Source organism: Mangifera indica, chromosome 12, assembly GCF_011075055.1.
Source record: "Mangifera indica cultivar Alphonso chromosome 12, CATAS_Mindica_2.1, whole genome shotgun sequence".
NCBI lineage: Eukaryota > Viridiplantae > Streptophyta > Magnoliopsida > Sapindales > Anacardiaceae > Mangifera > Mangifera indica.
The window spans coordinates 10,831,058-10,850,504 of record NC_058148.1 but is presented as its reverse complement, the minus strand read 5'-3'; the positions used below and the strand labels follow the sequence as shown (position 1 = coordinate 10,850,504).

The following is a 19,447-nucleotide window of genomic DNA, read 5'->3' as shown; positions in this document are numbered from 1 at the left end:
TTCTTTATCTTATTTAAGAGATTAATATATTTATCTTATATATTTTTAAATTATAATATAATATTAATAATTTATAATATGATATTTAAATATTTTATTAATTATATTTTTAGAATGAAATTATTAATTTTAAAATTATTAAGAAATATATTAATTTTTTTTAAAAAGCATTATAATTTTTTTAAAATTTAAAAAACTTTCTTAAAATTTGTATAAACACCTCTAATGAATATATAATTATACGTTATTGATATTTTTATTTATATTTATATTAATTATTTTATGTTATTTTTAATTAAAATTAATATAAATTATAGGGTAAATTTTAAATTTTACACTATTAAATTCCAAATTTCAAATTTAAAAAACTTTTGTCATAAGTTACACTTTTAAATTCCAACATTATGTTTGAAGGCCAAGGGATACTTGCGTCTTACCAAATATGCATAAGACTTTTTTTTAAATCTTTCACTATCTCTTTTATCAAAAATAAATAAACCTTTGTTCCCTTCATAAATTCAATGGATTTTTTTGTTGTTATATATGTCATGGTGAGATGACATTTAAGTTGTGATTAGTTTACGGTGGTAAAAAATTACTTCAGTAATTTTTTTTTTATTATTTACTTTACTTTATTTAGTTTGTAATATTTTGATAATTTTTTATTATTTATAATAATGTAACATTTATTTTAGGTGTTAAAATATTATGAAAATGATATTGATTTTATTGTAATTATATATTGATTTATTAATTTTTATGATAAAAATAACTTTATTTTTAATTACTACAATTAAAAACATGAAAAATATTTTTAAAATAATTATATCAAGGGCATTTAAATATTTTTTTATTATGTCTAGTTATATACAATAATTATTTTATATATATATAAGTTTTTACTAAATTTTATCAAATATAGTAATAATTTATATTTGATAATTTTCTAAATAATCTTACATATTTAATAATAAAACATTACCAAATTCTAAGTAATCTTTCATATTTAATAATAAAATATTACCAAAATCAAATACACTTTTGTAATTTAAACGTGTGACTCAAATTGAGGGCAATTAGGTAATATTGCAATAAAGAGTAGTTTAGTTTTTTTGGGTAAAAGGAAGGGTTATTTGGTCATTACACAAAAAGGATTTTTATTCTCTTAACCCTATGTATAAAAAATACATTTTAGTGAAGTTAACTAACTCTCTCATATTTCACTCACCCTGGTAAAACACATTTAATTCTTGGTTCTTGAAGCCCTAATAGGGTCTCGATTTTCTCTTTGGTTTTCGATTAATTGATGATATCCAATGAGAAATCCGGTTTCCTTTGACTTTGTATTTTATTGTGTATATTTTATTTTCTGTAAATCGTTTTGATTAAGAGTTATTGTGTTACATTTGTAATCGAACATTGATAACTAGTGTTTTGAACTAGTGTTACACTTCTACCATTGATATATGATTTCTTTATAAAATTCAAATTAAGTAATCTCATGTAATCTCTAGATTTCATGTTTAATATCTTGTGTTGCTTGATTCGACAAATCTAGCTCTAACATTTCAACATTTAGAGTTAAAAGGGACGATGATTTACCAGAGATACTAAATAACTTTGTATTGCATGATATCGAAGAAATTCATTGTTACAATGAAGTCTCACTAGTGGATCTAAGGTCCTTATTCAATTACAACAAATCTTATATAGCACTTGGCATGAGTTATTTCAACTTAAAAGCTTATCCACGGGTTGTTATTAACAAGGGGTACATGTTGGGCACGCATATGAAGATGAAGCAAGAATGCCTAACTTGGATAAATTTGAGAAAGAGTAACTGGTTAATCCTTTCTTTGCTAATTGACAAGGTAGTTTACCCTAATTATTTAAGTTAAATCAATAAATTATTTTAAAATAATAACTAGGAAATTTAAGGCTACAAGACTGGAATGGGCCATGGGGCAATGACTAATAACAAGGAAATTATTTTTAAAAGGTCTGCCATTATAGCTTTATATGAAACGAAGTTATGAGGGTTTTGGAGATGCTAGAAAGAGCATAATGTGATTCTCAAATCCATCTATTCTGTGAGAAAATAAGAGCATGCTTGTGTGAATGGTTGTCGCCTGTTTAGGGAAGAAATAGATAAAAGGGGAAGTTGTCCAAATTGTGGCTATTCAAGATGGAAGGCAGGTGAACAAACAAAGAAAATTAGAAAAGGTGTTCCCACTGAAGCTTTGAAACCCTTTTATGTAATACCAAGATTAAGGAGAATGTTCAAGTCACCAAAAATGGCTGAAGAATTACACTAAACTTTTGAACACAAAAGTAAAATAAATATAATAATATTTCAAAATTAAACTCTTAACTTATTTATAGTAATTGTAAAGCTGATATTTGAACTCAGAGTTTTACTTGTTTTTAGGGTCATTGGGCCCATCATGAAGAGACCTTTTGACTCAAATAAAATTCTTTTGTTAAAAAAAAAAAATTAAAGATGATATCATGTGTTACCTTCATGGAACTTGGTTAATGATATAGGTTAAAAGACAATTTTTCATCCAAGTTTTAGTCTAATTTCAAAAACACATTCACAGTAGTTGGAAAACCCAAAAATTCACTCATGAGATAATTTTGGTTAAATTTTTTTGTTTGAGATAAGGGTAAAATCGTTATTTTATATTAAAACTTTAAACGTTTATATCATTTTTTCTTCCTAGTTTAGAAAACTAACAATTTTCTTTTAAAATTAAACTTTAAAAAACTACATTTCCCCCACTAAGATTTCAATTTTTCAGGCAACCTCTCTCTCTCTAGCAATTAATAGCCTCTGACCATCTCTCTTCCTTCTTCCAATCTCATCCTTGCTAGAGAAATCAAAATCTTGTCTGAACAAACTTGTTTTCATCAATTTAGCTAGAATCAACAAAAATGAAAATTCGTCTTTGGTCTCATCATCGATTCTAGAAATTGCTCAAAGATCTGGTCTCGTCATTGATTTGGTTTCATCATCACTCAACAAAGATGAGAATCATCTTTGTCGATTCATTTGGAAGTCTTTGTCTAAATGAAATTTTGTCTTCTCTGGCAAGGATGAGATCGGAAGAAGGGAGAGAGACGACCAAAGGCTATAAATTGTCAACGAGGGAGAGGTCGCCTGAAAAGTTGAAACCCTAGATATGCTTGGGTGGGAAATAGTTCCTCAGCCAATGATACATGGCCTTCTTTTTCAGAAGATCCTAGAAATCTCAGACTTGGGCTTGCTACTGATGGCTTCGACTCCTTTGAAAAATTGAGCTAACTTATAGTTGTTGGGCCATAGTAGCTAGCAAGTAGTACTGTCCACAGTGACATGTGATGATTTTAGCGTTTTAATTGGATTGAAATGCATGTGGGTGGAACCGCAGAAATAGCATGAGGAGCGTCCGGAAAAAGGCAAGAACATAAGACTACAAGTACACAGAGGTATAAAAAATATATATATTCAATAATATATCATTGGAGCTAGCTTATCATTTTGGCAGTGGGGTTGTTTATCTTTCTTGTCTTGGTGGGCATTAAAATTCTGCAATACAAATTAAGCAACTAAAGGACTAAAAGCTCTGCAATAAGTGGGGCGAAAGGGCAATTGTGAGGCATATGACCAGCTCAGTAAAGAAGAGTTAATAATGCTGTACCAGAATTTGATATTTGAATGTGCATGGTTCAGAGTTTCAACTTAGGTTCTAAGCTTATAGACATCTTTTTTTCTGGCAGTATGAGCATGTAGAATGCTTATTCAATGGGGGACATCAGATGCTAATCCTTGTTGGCATTTGTCAGGCACTTTGCTTAAGCTGATCTTGTGTGTTCAACAGAAAACCCTAGCTAGGCTTGCCGCCATGGAATAACTAAGAATTCTAATAAGAATAAGAATTTTGAAAACTGGGGAGTCGATGAAGATGATGAAATAATGCACGAGTGAGAGTATATTTGATAATATATAAATAAATTGTGTTTATGGTATTTTTAATTATCTAAATAGTGCATAAATTTATATCTATTATATAATATAAAAAGAAAAAAATATAAATTTAGAATAATTACTAATCTAGGAAATCATATATTTAAGATATATTATAATATAAAAAATAATATATTCTAACAAAATTGAATACAAGGAATGTGGGTTGAATGTTGCATAGAACTCATGATACAGATAGAGAAATTATTGTAGTTAGGGTTATAATGTAGTCAATTCAAAAAACACTATGGCAATTGCCAACTAGTAGGTGAGATGCAGTTTTCTATAGACTCTTCTGCAGGTGGCCCTTCCAATCCAATTAATCCTAGTGACATGTGAATACATTATATATGAATTCGATTCAGCCCATTTTCAACTTTTCTGAACATATGCTCTTTATCTTTTCCCTTTTTTTTCCTTTATAACTTCAATAATAGCCAATAATTTGGGATACCCTTATCTATAATCAAGCATTTTCAAATTTCTTGTAAAATTTTCTTAGATGCCGACGCTCCCACTAGGATTTTCCATTATATTGATTAGTCAGTTAGATGTCAATTAATTTGCTTGTAATTGTATCCTTAATATCTTTTCCCTGCAATTTTTTTTTTTTTTATGTCACAAAGAGGCATAGAATCCTATAGCATTACAAATTTCTCTTAGGCCCGAAGACTTATAAATCTTCAAGGTTTAGTTAGATGTTAATTAATCTGTCTTATGCACAATGAATGACCGTCGCTAGGTGTGATGGTCTGGGTGGGCGGGGCTGGAATGGGAAAATGTATGGAAAGGGCCTATTATTGGTTGAAATAGAGATGGTCAAATAAGGGAAGAAAACCTTAGAAAAAAATATCAAAATTTCAAATTTTTGAATAGAAAAAAATTGTTAATTTTTTAAAATTAAGAAAAAAAATGAGATAAAATTTTAGCCTTTTTAATATTTTTTATAAATAATGATTTTCTCTAAACCTTAATAAAAAATTTTAACACAAAGATAAATATTTAAATTTTTAAAAATTTATATATAAGTGTTTGAAAATACACTGATCCTTGGATGGGGATAAGTCTTTGGCCTTTCTCTTACAATGCAATCAATTCAGGGCCAACTTAAAAAAAAAAAAAAAAAGCTTTTTTTGGTTTCTGAATGTAGACATGCTATATTGTACCAATATGTAACAGATTGATGAAACAATTTGTGCGGTCTACGGTTTTGCTTTCGTTTTGTGGCCAATAAGTTATGAGAAATGTGGTTGGAAGGAATTTATATGTTTCAAGATCTTTGAAAAAATTCAGGGGACTTAATTTTGTCAAGAAGCAGGTATTGTTTCAGGAGACAACAAGGGAATTCAGTAGGGATGACAAGTTAAAATAACAGTGTTTTGTACTTGTTAATGTTTCTTTGTATGTAGAAATAATTAATGAGGCATTGAAACTTGTTCAATACAAGTGGACTCACTTATGAGTTTGGTGAAAATTAGAAAACATTGTCACAACTTACGGTATATAGATTTTTTTCAAGACCTGCAAATAGTTTTCTTGTCGGCAAATAGTTCCTGTTAATTTTTCATAAAAAAATATAATTTAAATAAATTAAATTAATATAATATTAATTAAAAAAAAAAAAATTATTTGATATAATACTCAGATTTAATAATTATACTTTAAAATTGACGCGTTTAATCAAATATTAGTCAGAGTTTCTCATCACAAAAAAAAAGAAGAAACCATTTGTGGGAATAGTATTGATTTCCATTATAAGTCTTTGCATGTCATGGTGAATAGGAAATTTTATTAGGAGATTGAGTATTATTGTTCACTGTGATTATATATAAATGATTAAGGCCGGTGGTGAGTGATTTGGGAAATAATCCACCAAGGTACCATCGTCAGTTTTTTCTTATTACTGGTAACTGTTTCATGCAGTTACTTCTTCATAGATTAATGGTCTGTAACTCTCATGCATTATGGTTTGTAACTCCCATGTCATAACTTCATCCTTTTTCGGTACATTTTTTATGGTAGAATGCTTATTAAGGTTGCAAAAGGGTCCTTGGGAGAGCTTTTTCCTAAGAAAATACATATATTATTCTATGAGAAAAATAATTCACCTAGAAGATGAAAGTTTACAAGCAATTTCTAGAGAATTATTCTGTATCAAATTGTCAAACAATAGTCGGAGGTTAATGTTTAATATTCCGTAAATTTTAATTTTGGTTTCTATTTTACATACTCAGTATATATATGTTTAGATAGAGATCATATAGATGTTTTACAACCATTGCTAATTATAGGATAATTAATTTCAATTTTAACCTTTATTAATAAATGACGGACTTATCCCATAATCATATAAGATAAGAGTGGATTCAAATATATATTAATCAATAAAGCTAGATTCAATTTATTAGCAACTTTTTTTTATTAATTTTAATTAATTGAAATATTTTATTATCAAGTTTATTTCATTTCTGGATGGTATAAGAGTTTTCGTTGAAACTTTATTGAAATTTATCAATTTTTAAACATGTAAGTTAATTCATCGGTCTTTTTCAAATTATAATACAATTAGGAATTTCAACTTTAGACATGTATGATGTATTGATCAATGTATAGTATTTTCAAGGTCAGATTATAAGTGGGTTTAGAAGTCTATCTCAATGGACCACAGTTTCTAAAGTTGCACCTCGTATATCTACTTTCAACCAGACAAAATCTCCGATTTTGTGGCGACTTTAAGCATCCTTGCATTCAAGTTCTTCAAATTTTCAACTCTAGCACCACTCCTCTACGGCAAGTAAAGCCTTCGGTCATGCTGATATGATGTAGTCATCTTAATTATTATTATTATTATTATTATTATTTTTCAATTATCAGAGGAGGGTCCGAACATTAAAAAACACTTTTTGCTGCAATTTATAAATTTGTGATAAGAGGGGGAATTTTTGTAGGCTTTTATCCATGCTACTAAAAGATTTATGGGACAAAATAAAAAAAGAAATTTAGTTTATTTTTAATATTACTAATAAAATGATAATTTTACTTTAAAAATTAACAGACTTAACAATTTATAAATAAGTATATAGATTTTTAAAAAATAATGAATGAGAACTTAAAAAAATAGTAAATGTTAGGTGTCGATAAGTCCTTTGGCCGAAAAAAAAACACACACACAACTTTTTGTAGTTGAAACACAGTGGAAAAAAGAAGAAAATTTAATGGTAAATAAGTTTCATCCAATGCTACACTTTTGAGTTGAAGAATTTTGAGGTTTCAAGTTCAAAGTAAGCAAGCACTCACTTTGAAAAGGGAATTTTGCGTTGAAGAATGTGATTAATTGGAGAGCTAAATGAATAAAATAGTGAAAGTGTAAAGTTTTCAAATGGATTGTGACTAGGATATCATTACATTGATTGGAAATTAAAGTATCTACTGTTAAGGGTTCTGCCGCTCTTGGGTAATATTTACTACAATTTACCCATTTAAACTCATCAAATTTTTGAAACAATATGCATTTAGATTTAAGTGTTTTATTAGGAATACAGACGATATTTTATCATATAATTGAATGATTTTAAATTAAAAATAAAATAATATTTAATTATATAATAATCTATTATCAAATACGTAATTAAATAATCAAAATATAATACACATAGTATTACTGTGTGTATACCTTGTTGATATAAAAACCATACAATAATTACAATAATGTGGATATTTTTTATGGTAAATTTGCCCACTAACGTACCATAAGTAGGCATTAGGTGAAAGTCAATTAAAAAGTGGTTAGATTCTTAGGCATAATCCAAATTACGAATTGAATTTCAAAGGTGCAATAAGAAACAAAGAAACATATTCAATGGGCCGACACTTACTATTTGGAAATATGGCGTGATGCTAGATTCTCATTTGTGATTGAGTGATGGAGAAATTTCATAGATGATGATTGGGATCCTCTCTTCAACTTGTAAATATTAATTAAATTACTAGGTTTTGTCCATCCAATCCAATCCAATCCAATCCAACTCTCTATTGCCACATGATATAAAATAATTAAAATTTCAGAATCAGAAAGTCAAAGGAGAAGAGCTTGAGTTATTTTTGAAACAATGTAATAAATATGCATTTTTTAATATATAAATATATAATTTATTATCATAAAATTAAATATTATTTTATTTTTAATTTAAAATTTTTAATTATATATTTAAAAATATATACATATGATATTACCCTTAAAATTTATACAAAACTGGACATTAATTAGATTAATTTCTAATAATTAATTAATGAACCAAAATGAAAAGGTTGACACTAATCACCAAAATGGGAATGAACCAAACAAAAAATTTCCTTTTCATTGTCATTTTCTACCTTGAAAGGCAGAAATCTGGGCATCCTTTAGGAGGTTTTCACATGATCTTCACACAAATTTCTTCAACAGCCAAAATTCTTTTGAGAATATGACACGTGACCTTTCGCTAGCATTTCAGTATTCTTCTCCCCTAGTTAGCTACTAAATTAAAACTCTTCCAAAGTCAAAAAACTAACAAGATATATATAAGCACACTTTCATCAAAGATTAATGTCACAACAACATATTTGTTAACCCAAATTATAAAAGCTTATTATAATATTATAATCAATCAAATTTCATTATAGAGGACTCTCTTCCAATAGCAAAAAAAGTATGTGATTTTAGTTGGTATCCATAGCTATATATATATATATATATATATATATATAGATGACAATTCTCACATTTTATATTTAAAAATCATTTTCATAAAATTGTTGAAAAAATAAAAAAACCTTTAAATTAAATAACATTTTGTCCTTATATTTTTACTAAATATGTTTTTTGACCCCATTTTATATTAATTTCAATTAACAATAATCAAAAAATAAAATTAAAATTAACTATTTTTAGCAATATACATCACTAGCGACGTTGATTGAAATCACATGAATAGGTGTGATTCTCACTGAAAATAGTTTATTTTTAAAATTTATTCCAATATAATAAAATTAAGGAGGAAAAAGATAAAAATAAAATATCTAAGGTTAAACTGTAATTTGTTTGTATTATTAAACATATATAAGTGATATTGACTATATTATGATAATTGAACAAGTTAACATAAATAAATACCCTTTAATTAATAGAGCGAATGGATAATTTTGATAAACAAGAATGAAAAATGTTTTTTTTTTCAAACACGAAGGGTAAAAATTTGCAGTCTCATCAAATATTGGGTGGGAAATTGTGATTTTGTAAAAATAAAAACAGAAAAGAGATAGACCAAGAAACATTGGCCACATGTAATTTGATAAAAATGAGCGTTACACAGAAAAGGTTAGGTAAATTAAATTCTGATAAACCTCTATAAAAAGGGCTAGACAAAGATGCCGAAAGCACTTCTCAGATCTTCAATGGACATTTCAGTTGCATCAGGTGAAAATGACAATGGAGAACAACCGAAGATTGAGCAAAAACCCTCCGGTGGAGGCTGGAGCGCCGCCATTTTCATCATCTGTAAGCGCACAAACAAATACAGCAATGAATTCTCGATTAATTCATCATCTCATATTGTAATGAATAATCTTCTTGATTGCAGTTGTTGAACTGGCGGAGCGTTTTTCCTACTACGGCTTGGCTGGTAATCTCATCACTTACCTCTCTAACGTTCTTGGTGAACCAACTGTCACCGCCACCAAGAATGTCAACACTTGGGTTGGTGTCTCCTCGCTCTTCCCTTTGGTCGGCGGCTTCATCGCCGACTCTTACTTCGGTCGCTTCAAGACTGTGATTGCCTCCTCTGTCATCTACTTAATGGCGAGTTCATAATTCTCTTCTTCTCCTTATCGTAGCAATGATCAAATAGATATTGATGTATCTTTTCAATTACTTGCAGGGGATGATTTTACTGTCGTTGGCTGTGTCCAGAGTTCTTCATTCGAAAACTGTATTTTACTTAGCGCTTTACATATTATCCGTCGGCGAAGGTGGGCACAAGCCCTGCGTGCAAACTTTCGCCGCCGATCAGTTTGACGAAAACAATCCGGAGGAGAAGGAGGCCAAAAGCTCATTCTTTAATTGGTGGTACCTGGGGATTGTATTTGGTGCCACTTCTTCAATTTTAGTTATTGTTTACATACAGGTAAATAAAAATGAATGATAAAAGAAGAAAATTAAAACTAAACTCAATTAAAGAATGATTTGTTTGTGTGATGCAGGAGAATGTGGGGTGGGCAGTAGGATTTGGGATATTGGCGGGGATATTAGCGGCGGCATTGGGGTTGTTTTTGGTGGGAATTAAGCGGTACAGGAAGGAGGTACCGGTGGGGAGCCCGTTTACCAAGGTGGTGCAGGTGCTTGTTGCGGCGGTCAGGAAGTGGCGCGTGAGAGAGACGCGTGGTATTTACGTTGAAGAGAATGGGGAGAACCAGTTGGGTCAATCCCGGAGAATAACTCTTGCACGAACAAGGCAGTTCAGGTACATCATCTTTCAGTATCAATTAAATTCCCATTAAAATTAATAATAATAATATTATTATTAATTAAGGCCAAATGAGGTTTTTGTGCTAACTCAATTTCTTATGATTACCAAAAATTTAAATACTTATAATTTTGTTAAATATTATTATTATTATAAAAGATAAATTATTATTTAATAAAAATATTTTAAAAATTATAATTTCATCACATTTCCCTTTTCTCAAGTTTAAAAACTGACAATTTATCTCATATTTCCTCATCCAAAGCTTAAAAAACTTACATTCATTCTTAAGGTTTTTATAACAACTGTTGATGGTTAGAGACTATTGCGATGATAGCGTTCTCTTTTAGTAGAGTTATATTTTCGACCATCATCGACTGTTTTCTTCCTTCACTGGCCAACACACGAAGAGACTAAAATTTGGGTCTCTTTGTTGCATTGTTATGCAACAAAAAGAATGAGATCTCTTTGGTATGAGACGAAAAGACCGAAATCTCGGTTTTTTTGTGCATTAACTAGTAAGGAAAGAGAACGGTCGATGACAATAAAAAATAAACTGCCACTGAAAGAGAAGTTGAAAGGGAGTGAGAACACCATCGTCACCATTGTCTTCAACCATTGGTAATTGCTTCGAAAACCTTAAAGGGGGATGTAAGTTTTTCAAATTTTGTTAATTTTTAAATTTGAGGAGTGAAAATATGATAAATTTTTAATTTTAAAGATATTTTTATTAAATAATAATTTTATCTCTAATAATAACAATAACATTTAATAAAAAAATAAATATTTAAAATTTTTTATAATTAATAAATAAAAAATTTAGTTTACATCAAACATTAGACTGAACATAGTCGATAGGCCTATAATTAATGAGATTCCAATACTGAGAGGTAACGTTGGTCCAACACTGTACAGTAAACATGAAGTGCATGTATTACCAAAAAAGAAAATTTATAGAGGACGACCAATAAATTTGTCGTGTGAATGAGAAAAGTCCACAGGAGTAAAATGTGGAAGAAGTCAAAATGAATCATTTTTCCTAAGACTAGTTAGTGAGAGATAATGCTGTGTATTCTAATTCTTCGTGACCACATTTTGGACGATATGATTAGGTGGCTTTAGCACACATAACACGATCTTTATCAGCCCTCTTTACAAATCATTTTGACGGAGAAAATAACTTTTTTTTTTGCTTAATGTTTGGTCTAAAAAGATTTTCTTTTTCAATCAAAATTAAATTTTGTAAAAAAAATAATGGTGTAAAGATAAAAATAATAATTTTACCATCAATTAATTTTAAAAAATATTTTTTTATTAAACTAAAATGTTTTAAATATGATAGTTTAATTTTTTAAAAATATTTAAAAATTAATCTTTGAAATTGTTCTAAACCCTTGTATATTTTGAAACTAATATATGACTTCAATAATTATAAGGTGACATTTATACTCATAATTTGTTATATTATGATTAATTATTTGGTAATATAATTATTATTTTTGAAACTATTGAGGTGTATTATGATTTTTCAAAGTTTTTCAAACGCCTTTCAAACTTTTTATGAATTTCCAATAACCCCTCTAAATTTTCAAATACAATTTTACTACAAGACAACTCTATTTATAAGAAGAAAAGAAGAAATTGTGAGGGTGAAAGGAAAGTAAAATAAAAGGTTTTTTTTTTTTTATATAGTTTAGATATTTAAAATATTATTTTTAATTTTTAATTTACAGTTATATGATAATTTCCAAAAATAAAATAGTATAGATAAATGGTAATTTCACTTTTTAATGTTGTTATTTAATTAACAAAATTTAATTTTAGGTGGGAAATTGTTATTTACACCAACTAGGGCGAGAAAAGTGTTACAAGGTCAAACTTTGGGTGGGAAAAGATAGTACTCAAATTCATTATATTTAGGGGGAATTTCATTGTGAAAATTTCATTGATACAATTTGATCTAAAAAATTGCAGACTTTTGGACAAGGCAATGATGATAGACGAGATAGATTCCTTGAGTGGCCAAAGGAATCCATGGAGGCTCTGCACGCAAAATCAAGTGGAACAAGTAAAACTAGTGATTCGCCTCATCCCCATATGGCTAGCTTGCTTGATGTTCTTCGCTTTACAAGCTCAAACTCATACACTCTTCACCAAGCAAGGCAGCACAATGACCAAATCCCTCGGCCCACACTTTGAACTTCCCCCAGCTGCACTTCAAAGCGTCATAGGCCTCGCCATCCTCGTCTTTGTCCCAACTTATGATCAACTCTTCGTCCGCCTAGCCCGGAAAAGAACCGGCCTTCCCTCGGGAATAACCATGCTACAAAGAATCGGCATAGGCTTATTTTTGTCCATAATTTTCATGATAGTAGCCGCTTTAGTAGAATCCAAAAGGATCAAAACAGCAAAAGAACATGACCTAATGGACAAACCCCATGCAACATTGCCCATAAATATTGCATGGTTACTTCCGCAATATGTGCTCACTGGACTTTGCGATGTTTTCACAGTTGTGGGGTTACAAGAATTGTTTTATGATCAAATGCCTGAAGAAATGAGAAGCATCGGAGCAGCGGCTTATATTTCCATTGTTGGAGTTGGAAGCTTTCTGAATAGTCTGATTATATCAATTGTGGAGGTAATTAACAGAAGGGCCGGTGGCACTTGGCTTACTAACAACATCAATAGGGCACACCTCGATTATTTTTACTGGGTATTGGCAGGATTGAGTGCTTTGAATTTATGTTTTTATATATGGATTGCCAATAGATTTATGTACAAAAAAATTGTCGAGGAAGGACCAAGGGAGGATGAAGAATCGGTGATTAATATTCCGACGGTCGTGATTAATTTAGAATGATAAATTACAAATCAAAGCGTTTGTGTATAATTTCGGAAGATATAATGAATATGTAATTTTGGCTTGAATATTAAGGGCTAGCTGAAGCCCTAAGCAAACCAGGTATAATTGCTACAGTTAAATATTTCTGTAAAAATCATGAGCAATTTTGTACCGAAAATTATTTTTAGTAGATTTCTATAAATAATTTTTTTTTTCTAAACCATGTTATAATTTGTGATTAACCCTAATAAACTAGATAAAGTCACTTTTTAATCAAACCACTTCTGAAAGTATAAGAAATAAATCAACATACGAACGAAAAAAAAATATGGTCATATGTTGATTTAATTTATTTTAATCCAACCCGAAGCACTCCAAATATAATGGGCTCCAATTCAATACAAAATAGTCAGTCAGGCCAATGTTCGGATACTCTTTCTTAGGTAAATCGATTAATTTGAAATCGAATAATAAAATATTATAATAAAATAAAATTTTAAATTATTTAATATAATAATTATAAGTTTAATTACTATGTTATATAATTTATCTATCAAAGTCAAATAAAATTATCCAATCATAAAAAAAGGAAAATGCCAAATGCACCCTTGAAAAACTAATGTATTATGCTTTGATGATCACAAAATAACTTGTAAACGTACAAAGAAAAAATCATTATTTTATTAAACGAGCTAGGCTTCAGTTTTTGTTAATAAACATTTTATAATATGCATATAATTATATATATGAAAAATTATATATGTATAGTTTAAAGTATATTAAATTTTTTAATGATATCATCCAAAACGTCTTACTTATTTTGTGAGTTATTTATAAGAGGGTCAACTAAAGTCAGCTTCATGAAGGGAGGACAAATTTTTAATAATAAAATTACGTGTATATATTTATATATATATATAATATTATTATATATATACATACGCATATCTGAAAAGGTATAAAGATAGCATTGCTCAAATTTTCAATGGCTTCTAGGCCACTAATTCTGATCAATGACCAAATATTTAGTGGGTTGGATTTGATGCCATTTTGGGTGAAGCGCGTTAGAAGTTGGCCAAAGACGAAAAAAGTCAGGGTCTTTATAGATTTTATGAAAATCAACATGGTCTAAATCAAATCTACCTAATTGATGAAATCTAGAAATAATGGCCAAATGTATGTTAACTACCTGATTTTACCATTTATGACATTGAAGTTTAATTAGGTCCAGATATTACATTAAATTTGATTTTACCACCACGCATGGCCCACTTCATTTTCATATCAACTTTGTTATCATTAAATGTGGAGAAAAGTTTCTAGTCATTAGAATTCGGCCACCGACCATCGTTGACGAATTTCTCACCTACATTACTTTATATGATTATTTATTCAACCTACTGCTCAGAAATATAATAAATTATAAATATAATTTATAAATTTGTAATATAATGTAACCAATACCTTACAACTAAGTAACATATAGTTATATTTGTATAAAAATGGTGGTAGGACTGACTATCCTCCACCTATGTTTAGTAAAATAATAAATATTTACTTTTATATTAAAATTTATATTTATTATGCATAAATGTTAGATAATATTCGAATAAATTATTAAAATTGATGATGGATATATTATAAATAGAAATTAGAATAATACATAAAATATTTTTATTATAAAATTATAAAATAAATTCTACTCTTATTTTCAACACAATTTGCTTTGCAATTTATTACACCTTATCAAGAACTTATTATAAACTGTCCTTTTCATATATTTGTTAGAAATCTAATATTTAAAAAATCAAAAGTCAACTTTGATTTTAATTAGATTTTGTCATTTTCTACCTCCTTTTAAGTCGAGAAATTCGTCAACTTTGGGAACTTTAAAGAGCACACGGTTAATCTGTAATTGCCAAAATTCATTTTAACAGCACATGGTTATTTTCATTTTTACTTTTTCAGTTTTCTCCCTCGAATTTATCGAAGAAATGGAAACTATTCATAGTCGACACGTGTTGATCGTGAGTCCACTCGTCTTTCTTTTTCTCGAAATTTGCCTCTAGAATAATAGCAAGTAATTAACGAAAGTATTTTTATTTAATAATTTAGTTCATTTTATTTTAATATTCTTTAAAATTACATAATCATAATTAATAAAAGTATATGTATGAATTGACACTCAATATGATGCACTTTATACTCCTTTGACAAGTTTGAAGTTACCAAAATGCCCAAACCCAAGGCCATGCCCCTATAAAACGCATAGAGCAAGCTGCTCTTAGCCCTCAGACCTTGGTTACATTTTACCCCAGTCAAGTTCTCTGTCATTCTGCCTCCAAATGGACAATTCAGTAGCTCCCGTCACCACTCAAAAAGGCCGTGAAGACGCCGACACAATCTCGATCGCCCATCACAATCCCTCCAAGGGTGGTTGGGCTGCTGCCATTTTCATCATCTGTAAGAAATCAACAGAACACCTCTATCTTTTAATTCACCTCTTAAATCCATATTTTATTTTCTTGATATCCATCCACGTTTTGCATGCAGTCGTCGAGATGGCTGAGCGCTTCGCCTACTACGGCCTGGGTGGAAATCTCATGAATTACCTTACAGATGTTCACGGTGAACCAAATGCAACCGCCGCAAAGAACGTCAACACTTGGTTTGGCGTCTCCGCGCTCTTACCTTTGTTGGGAGCCTTCATCGCCGACTCTTACCTCGGCCGCTTCAAGACCATCCTTGTCTCTTCAGTTATCTATTTCATGGAAAGTTCTTGATTCTCAGATCTTCATGTTCCTGAGAAGTGAAACAAAAGATTAAATAATGCATTTATTTGTTTTGTAACAGGGGATGATTTTATTGGTCTTAGCAGTCTCAGTAATTCATGGCCATAAATCTGTATTTTTCGTAGCGCTATACACACTAGCAATTGCCGAAGGTGGGCACAAGCCTTGCGTGCAAACCTTCGCCGCTGATCAGTTTGATGACAGCAATCCTGAAGAGAGAGCCGCCAAAAGCTCTTTCTTCAACTGGTGGTTCTTAGGAATAGTCACCGGCGCCTGTGCTGCAATATTGGTCATCATTTACATCCAGGTATATAATATTTTAAGATATTAAGAGCTTCTGTTCATTGATTACACTCTACTCTAGAAATTGAGAGACTTTGACATGTTCTATGGTGCAGGAGAATGTTGGGTGGGCAGCAGGGTTCGGTGTGCTGGCAGGGATATTGGCAATGGCATTAATATTGTTCTTAGTTGGATTTAACAAGTACAGGATTGACAAGAAAAGCATCAAGGGGAGCCCATATACCAAAGTGGTACAAGTGATCGTCGCAGCCGCGCGGAAGTGGCGCGTGAGCGAGACCCGTGATGGTTGTGGTGTTTGCTACGAAGATGATGGTGGACAACCACAATCCAAAGGAAGAATTCGCCAACGTACCAACAAACTTAGGTGTGTAAATGTCATGTGTCAAGGTCAATTCAATATGACGTCAACTATTTTTATTTTCTTCTTTCATAAATACAAAAAATAAAGATAGTTAATATATATATCAATATAAAATTAAAAAGGAGTAAACTCTTTCTACTGTTAGTGACTAATTAGTGATTGAAGGGGTTTTGGCAACTATTCAGTAGGAAAAATCCACAGGATTTTAAATGTTTCTCTTCTTTTTCTCATAAAGCATCAATGCTTTTAAGACTTTAAATCATATGAGTATATATGTGAGATAGTGCCTTAGGGCCACATATGTTTTCAATCACATGACCAATTGAGCATACTTGTTAACCATTTCAACCTCAAAAATGCAGATTTTTGGAGAAGGCGATGATCATTGACGATATCGATTCCTCAAGCAAATGCCGGAATCCATGGAGGCTATGCTCACAAAACCAAGTGGAGCAAGTGAAAATGGTGATAAGTCTCATCCCCGTATGGATAAGTTGCATAATGTTCTTTGCTGTACAAGAACAAATCCATACATTTATGACAAAGCAAGGTGGTACAGTAAACAGATCAATTGGACCTCACTTTCTAATCCCCCCAGCAGCACTTCAAAGCCTAGTAGGCGTCGCCATCCTTATCACCATCCCCATTTACGATCGAATCTTTGTCCCTCTAGCACGAAAATTCACCGGAATTCCCTCTGGAATAACCATGCTACAAAGAATCGGCATAGGCTTATTTTTATCCATACTTAACATGAGTGTAGCAGCTCTAGTAGAGACCAAAAGGCTCAACATTGCAAGAGAAAATGGCCTCATGGACTCACCCAAAACAGCATTGCCAATGAGCCTCTGGTGGCTAGTCCCTCAGTATATGATTTGTGGAATTTCCGATGCCTTCTCCGTTGTCGGATTGCAAGAACTTTTCTATGATCAAATGCCGGAGGAAATGAGAAGCATGGGGGCTGCAGCTTACATATCTATAGTTGGAGTGGGAAACTTTCTCAACTCAGCTATCATATCAGCTGTTCAGAATATAAACTCGAGAAATGGTGGGCAGAAATGGATTGGTAACAATCTAAATCGATCACATCTTGACTATTTTTATTGGACAATGGCAGGGCTGAGTGCTTTGAATTTCTGTGGTTATTTATGGATTGCAAAGGCGTATGTCTACAAAAACGTTGCTCAGGAAGAACCACAGGAGGAGAAAGAATTGATGGGGTTCTATGATCTCCCACCTGAGAAGATGAAATCGCAGGACCATGTATAATGTACTTATCACAAAACAGTGATAAAAAACACTTATGCAAGGCTTTAATGTTGGAGAAATCAATTAGTTACTTAGCATAGTGTTTTTAATATATAAAAGTTTTTCAAATGAAAGTTTATCGTACTGTATGTATTCAAATTTATGTAATCTGGATTTTCACTCCAAACTTATTTGATTTAAGAGTCATAGGCCATAAGACAATCCTTAAGATCCTTAGAGCTCACTAAACATTCATAAGTTCATTAGAGTCAATTTAGTGAACTTGCTCACAATAAACACTCCTGTGTTATATCATACTGGTTAACAAATAACTTTAAAATGCGAAATTTATCACTACCTTTTGATTAAATTATTCAGTATTATGATAGTTTATTTGTATTATTAGTGTCTTTAATCACGATAATATGATGACTATGAATATTTTTAAAATAATTATCTAATGTGTTTATAATCCTCACAGTAAAGATACACTTCATTTCTTCGTCACAATTCTATCATATTAAAGAAATACTGAGAGCATATATTAAATATGTAAATAAATAAGGTAAAAAAATGTTATTCTATTAATATAAAATATAGTAAAATAATTGTTTATACAATTAAAATGATTAGTTATAGAGCATCCACACTAGCAAAACAACCTTGTAACTGATAGAGACTATAAATTAAATGGAGATTTTGGCAAGGAAAGAAAATTATTAGATTGAAGGGACTCTACTCCACATGTGAAGCAGTGGTACCGCACAAGCCCCAGCTCTTACGGCTGATTTTCTTTCACTTGCCATTTGATGAGGAATGACCCAATGATTAGTAAGTATTATTGTATATACAAATAAATTATACACTCTAATATTTTAATATTTGATTGAATTATTTTAAAATGAAAGAAAAAATAAACAATTATATCATTCAATCATAATCTGTCACTTTAGGTTGTACATAAAAGATTTTAAAATTTATTTATACTTTGTACACATCATTTTATTCTAGGTGCTTTTCCTCTTCTGGATCTCTACCACTGCTTGCTCCTGTTTTATCATGCAACAGGAGAACCCAGGCAAGGAACAAAAATTATACCAAACTGAAGAAGTCTCCGGTTTTGGAGGCCTATTTTGTTTGAATATATGTTGTCACCAACACACTTCCCTGGCATGTCTTGTGCTACTTGGCTTTGCCTTGTAATAAGATTTATATAATCGCTTACATCTATTTATGTCTCTTTCTATCACAAAGTTTAGAAAGTATGAGAGTTCTAATTAGGTTTTGGCTGATTGAGAAAGAGGATATGCTTCATTAACCATACTGAAATTTGAGACTAGGCTTGTGGGTATTTATGAGTATCCTTTATCGTTTGTGAATATTAAGATTTAA

General features: G+C 30.5%; 2 protein-coding genes across 2 annotated transcripts; both read left to right on the top strand.

Annotated features, from left to right (window-relative positions):
- Positions 1-9,406: 9,406 nt before the first annotated feature.
- Positions 9,407-13,539, top strand: LOC123193494 (protein NRT1/ PTR FAMILY 5.4-like). The gene is made up of 5 exons (XM_044606516.1): positions 9,407-9,542; positions 9,625-9,842; positions 9,922-10,167; positions 10,244-10,503; positions 12,481-13,539. Exons 1-5 carry the CDS (start codon positions 9,413-9,415, stop codon positions 13,367-13,369), a joined length of 1,743 nt encoding a protein of 580 aa, XP_044462451.1. The 5' UTR covers positions 9,407-9,412; the 3' UTR covers positions 13,370-13,539.
- Positions 13,540-15,650: 2,111 nt separating this feature from the next.
- On the top strand, positions 15,651-18,256 carry LOC123192696 (protein NRT1/ PTR FAMILY 5.4-like). The gene is made up of 5 exons (XM_044605341.1): positions 15,651-15,814; positions 15,905-16,122; positions 16,205-16,450; positions 16,542-16,810; positions 17,170-18,256. The coding sequence occupies exons 1-5, from the start codon at positions 15,697-15,699 to the stop codon at positions 18,074-18,076; spliced, it is 1,758 nt and encodes a 585-aa protein (XP_044461276.1). The 5' UTR covers positions 15,651-15,696; the 3' UTR covers positions 18,077-18,256.
- The last annotated feature ends 1,191 nt before the right edge of the window (positions 18,257-19,447 follow it).